Source organism: Chrysochloris asiatica, unplaced genomic scaffold, assembly GCF_000296735.1.
Source record: "Chrysochloris asiatica unplaced genomic scaffold, ChrAsi1.0 scaffold00330, whole genome shotgun sequence".
In the NCBI taxonomy this organism is placed as follows: domain Eukaryota; kingdom Metazoa; phylum Chordata; class Mammalia; order Afrosoricida; family Chrysochloridae; genus Chrysochloris; species Chrysochloris asiatica.
In genome coordinates, this window is record NW_006408848.1 from 2023117 (window position 1) to 2028635 (window position 5519).

Here is a 5519-nt window from a genome sequence, read left to right on the forward strand (position 1 = left end):
TTTTCTTCATAGAACCCAGCTTCTCGTATTGTTTGCTCAGCATACAGGTTGAGTAAGTATGGTGAAAAAATACAACTCTGTCACACACCTTTCTTAAGAACTTTATATAAATAGAATTAGGTACTATGTACTCTTGTGTCTTGCTTTTTTCATTGAACTTCGTACCTCTGAGATTTATCCACATTTTTAGTGTAAATTGTTAATCCTCATTCCTCTTAGCAGGGTTTCTGAAAAGCATTGTTGACATTCGGGACTGGATATTTCTTTAGTATGGCACTGTGGGTTAATGTATTGTTGTAATGTAATGCAATGTTGGTTTGAACCTCAAAAGTCGGTGGTTCAAGCTTACCAGCTGCTCCTCAGAAACCCTGTACAGGGACACTATGGGTCAGAACCGATTCGACAGCACTTAACAACAATAATTCTTTGTTGTGGGAGACTGTGCTAATGGATTTTAAGATGTTTAGTAGCTCTCTTCTACCTACACATGCACACAGAATTGTGGCAGTCAAAATGGTCTCCAAATATTGTCAGATGTCCCTTGGGAAGCAAAATTGCCCGTTTCAAAACCCCTAAAGTATTACATTATGTGAGTATACCACAGTTCATTCTGTTGTTGATGGACAGTTGTGCTATTTCTAATTTGGAGCGAATCTAAATTTTACTGCCATGAACATTCTTGAACTTGTCGTTTGGTGAATGTATTTTTGCTTTTTTTTGGCTATAAACCTAGGAGTGCAATTGCAGGGAATGCCTGCATATGTTCTGCTTTAATGTAGTTTTCCAAAGTCATTATATCTGTAATAACTGTAATCTGTTCTCATTGAGAACCGTGCTAAGTGCTAGGGAATGCCATATGTTGTTGTTGTTAAGTGCCGTCCAGTCGATTCCGACCCATAGCGACCCTGTATAGGGTTTCCAAGGAGCAGCTGGTGAGCTTGAACCGCCGACCTTGCAGTTCAAATGACTTTGCAGTCTGGCACATTAACCCACAGCGCCATACCAGGACTCCAGCAAATGCCATATACTGGTGAACAAAGACTTTTCCTGGTGGTTTGCATTTTGTTAGAAGGGAAATGGACATGCGAGGATGAGTGATACTATTACCAGAATTAGTATCAAAATAACTACCTGGTAAAATAAATTAACCTAGGATTTTGAAATGTGCTTTGTCATCGTATTTGAAAGGATTTACACAATAGTGTAGTAGCGGTAGTGGTTACGAATCGGACTATGAACCACAAGGTCAGCAATTCAAAACTACCAGCTGTTCTATGGGAGAAAGATGAGGCTTTCTGCTCCTGCAAAGATTTACAGCCTTGGAAACCCTGTGCAGGGTTGCTGAGTCGGAACCGACTCCACAGCACATAACCACCATAGTAGTAATCAACTTCAGGCTGATTTGTTTAGTGTTGTTATTTTGTTTTTAATTATTTCAGGCTGTTGAAAATCCTACCGCTACAGAGATTCAGGATGTATGTTTAGCAGTTGGACTTAATGCATTTCTTGAGGTATGATGTGATTCTTTATACTAGTTTCCACAGTAATCTCATTTATGTACTAACTTTCTTGAATAAAGCCTATTTTTATTTTTGTTTTTTATATTAGAAAAATAAAATGTACTCTAGAGAATGGAATCGTGATGTTCAGTACCGAGGCAGAGTCCGGGTCCAGCTCAAACAGGAAGATGGCAGCCTCTGTCTTGTACAGTTTCCATCACGTAAGCTCTTTTAAGTAAATAAATAAAGTTCTGAGATAGGTTATTCCTCTATAATATAAAAAACATGTTCCAAAGGGATACTTTGAAAGATAAAAATCATTTGCGCTCCACAGATTTTGCTGTTACTGAGTAGAGAGAGTTTAATGGGTTCCAACTTTTTTTGAATTAAGAACCTCTTTGTGAATGTAATGAAACCTACTAATCCTTTCTCTAAAACACCATTTTGTGATTATTATATAGCTCTCTGGAAATTAATCATTGCTACTGTGTTAAAAGCATAAAGTTAATCATCAAATGGTTCGTTGTTAATTACCTTTTTAAATCCTGGAGACCCCTGAATTATGCTAATAATAATTTGTACTTTTAATCTAAAAAGCAAAGTTGAGTGAAAAAAGCAAGTGAAATAAATAACATGATACTTAGGTAAGTTTTAAATACAAAATATTTCTATAGTTTACTGATACTGGAATGTACATTTTTGAAATGGACTGGAAGCACACACCCAAACAGATGGTCTTAAGTGCAATTCAAAATAACTTGAACACATTGTAGCTCAGGGACTTAACTTGATGGGGAGCAAACAGTAGAGCAGGAAGCTTGTAGCTTTATTGCTAGTGTTTTATTTCTTTAACAACAACAACAATAATAAAACTGGACATCAGTATTAAAATTTTTTTAGTTATGAGTATGCTTTCTTTATACATTTTTCTGAATTCTAAATATTTTAACTAAGATGATCTTTTAATTTATAAGTTTTTCTTGACATAGTAACCCCAAACTGACAATTTAAATATTTCAGTTGAATTAAAATAGCTTGGTTTTTATTCTAAACTGGTCAGAATTGGCAGGTGTTACTAGAAACTTAGATTCTGTCTCAGGGGACAGCAGATGTGTTCTTTCATTCCTCCTGCATTTCTGTTTTCTTTTAATTGTGATCAAGCATATATGACATAAAACTTCCCATTTCTAAGTATGCAGTAAGTGTATTCACAGTATTGTAAAATCATGACCATTTCTAGGACTTTTTCATTACCTCAAATAGAAACTGTACTTACTCAGGCAGTAAATTCCTATTTTGCCTTCCCTCCAGCTCCTCATAATTTCTAATCTCCTTTTATCTCTCTGGATTTACCTATTTAATAAATGGAGTCATCTAATACTTTTTGTAGTAGTAGTTAGGTGCCAGTTAGGTGCCATCGAGTCAGTACCGACTCATAGCAACCCTATGCACAACAGAAGGAAACTACCAGGTCCTGGGCCAACCTTACAATCATTGCTACATTTGAGCCCATTGATGCTGCTACTGTGCCAATCCATCTCGCTGGGGGTCTTCCTCATTTTCTCCGACCCTCCACTTTACCAAACATGATATCCTTTTCCAGTGACTGGTCCTTCCTGACAATATATCCAAAGTATGAGAGACGAAATGTAGCCGGGAGCTTCCCAGGAGCACTCTGGTTGTACTTCTTCCAACACAGATCTGTGTGCTCTTTTGGCAGTCCATGGTAGTTTCAGTAGTCTCCTCCAACACCATAACTCAAATGCATCAATTCTATGATCTTCCTTATTCACTGTCCAGAGTTCACATGGATATGAGGTTATTGAAAATACCATGGCTTGGGTCAGGTGCACGTTAGTCCTCAAACTGACATCTTTGATCTTCAACACTTTAAAAAGGTCTTGTGCAGCAGATTTGGCTAATGTAATATATTGTTTGATTTCTTGTTTGCTGCTTCCACGAGTGCTTTTGGTTGATCTGAGCAAAATGAAGTCTTTGGCAACTTCCATCTTTTCTCCATTTATATGGACGTAGTTTATTTGTCCAGTTGTGAGGTTTTGTTTTCTTTACATAGAGATGCAATCTATACTGAAGGCTATGATCTTTGATATTCATCAGTAAATATATTTTAAGTCCTCTTCACTTTCAGCAAGCAAGGTTGTATCATGTGTATATCACAGGTTGTTAATGAGTCTTTCTCCAATCCTGATGCCACAGTTTTCTTCATATAATCCAGATTCTCGTATTATTTGTTTAGCATACAGATTAAATAAATAATGGTGAAAGAATACAACCCAGGCGCACACCTTTCCTACTTTAAAACCATTTGGTGTTCTCTTGTTCTACTCGAACAACTGCTTCTTGGTTTATGTACAGGTTTCTCATGAGCACAATTAAATGGTCTGGAATACTCATACTTCACAATGTTGTCCATAGCTTTTCATGATCCACACACTTGAAAGCCTTTGCATAGTCAATAAAACACAGGTAACCATCCTTCTCGTATTCTCTGCTTTCAGCTAAGATCCATCTGACATTAGCAATGATATCCCTCAGTCCACATTCTCTTATGAATCTGGCTTGAACCTCTGGAAGTTTTTTCAGTGTATGGTTGCAGTTGTTTTTCCATTATCTTTAGTAAAACTTTTCTCGCATGGGATAACAATGATATTGTCCAATGATTTCCATACTTCATGGGGTCACCTCTCTTTGGAGTGGGCACAAATATGTATATCTTCAGTTAGTTGGCCAGGTTGTTGTCCTCCAAATCTCTTGGCATAGATAAGTGAGTGGCACTTAGTTTGTTGAAATATTTCTGTTTGTATTCCATCAATTCCTGGTGCTTGTTCTTTGTCAATGCCTTCAATGCACCTGGGACTTCTTCCTTCAAGATCATTGGCTCTTGATCATATGCTACCTCTTGAAATGGTTGAACATTGAATATCAACCTTTACTTTTTGGTACAGAGACTGTATTCCTTGCTTTTTTTTTTTTTTTCTGAGTTGTTTATTGTTAGCTACTGTTGGGTCAGCTTCCTGGCTCATGATGACCCCATGTATAATGGAGTGAAATACTGCCAGCTTCTGTGGCACTCCATAAGCAGTTGCAGATTGTTCTGTTGTGATGCATGGTGATTTCACTGGATGATTTTCAGAAGTAGATCACCATGACTTTCCTCCTGGTTCCTATTTCATCTGAAGGTCCTCTGATTTTCAGTATCAAAGCAACATGCAGGGCTCCACTGACAGATGGGTTGTGGCTGCTCATGAAGTGTACTGGCTGGGAATAGAACCCAGATCTCCTGTGTGGGAGGCGAGAATTCTACCACTGAGCCACAGTGCCCGCTGGCTCCATCTTCTTTTGATGCTTCTGCATCATTCAATAATTTGCCCAGAGAATCCTTCAATACCACAAGTTGAAGTTTAAATATTTCCTTCAGTTCCCTCAGCTTGAGAAACACTGAGCATGTTCTTCCCTTTTGGTTTTCTAACTCCAGGTCTTTGCACCTTTCATTATAATAATTTGATTTTGTCTTCTCTAGCTGACCTTTGTAATTTTCTGTTCAGCTCTGTACCTCCTCACTTCTTCCATTTGTTTTAGCATCTCTACACTGGAGAGCAAGTTTCGTACTCCCTTCTGTGTTTGGGTTATTTCATTTAGAATAATGTTATCAAGAGTCATCTATCTTAGAGCATGTATCAGAACTTTATTTCTTTTTATGACTAAATAATGGTGTTTGTATAAACTGTATTTTGTATTAACCCATTCATTTGTCTCCACTTTATAACTAATGTAAGTAATATTTCTATGAACCTTGGCATATATTCACCTGTTAGATTCTCTCTTGTCAGCTCTTTGGCGTATATATTTAAAATTAGAATCGTTGAGTCTCATGTAATTCTGCGTTTCACATTTTGAAGAACTGCCAAGCTCTTTTTTTTTTTTCTTAAATGTTTTATTGTGAATTATGTGATAGTTTACATGGGAGAACATTAGTTTTGCATTCATTCTATCGTATAT

The 5519-nt window shown here is 37.1% G+C and overlaps 1 protein-coding gene across 2 annotated transcripts in view; it reads left to right on the plus strand.

Annotated features, from left to right (window-relative positions):
* SRP19 (signal recognition particle 19kDa) overlaps positions 1 to 5519 on the plus strand; it is a 14235-nt gene that overhangs the window by 2378 nt on the left and 6338 nt on the right. The window contains exons 3-4 of one of the 2 annotated variants that reach the window (XM_006875512.1): positions 1440 to 1511; positions 1609 to 1720. In XM_006875512.1, the coding sequence (XP_006875574.1) occupies positions 1440 to 1511; positions 1609 to 1720 (184 nt within the window). The remainder of the gene's footprint in view (positions 1 to 1439; positions 1512 to 1608; positions 1721 to 5519) is intronic. The other variant, XM_006875513.1, reaches the window with a different exon arrangement.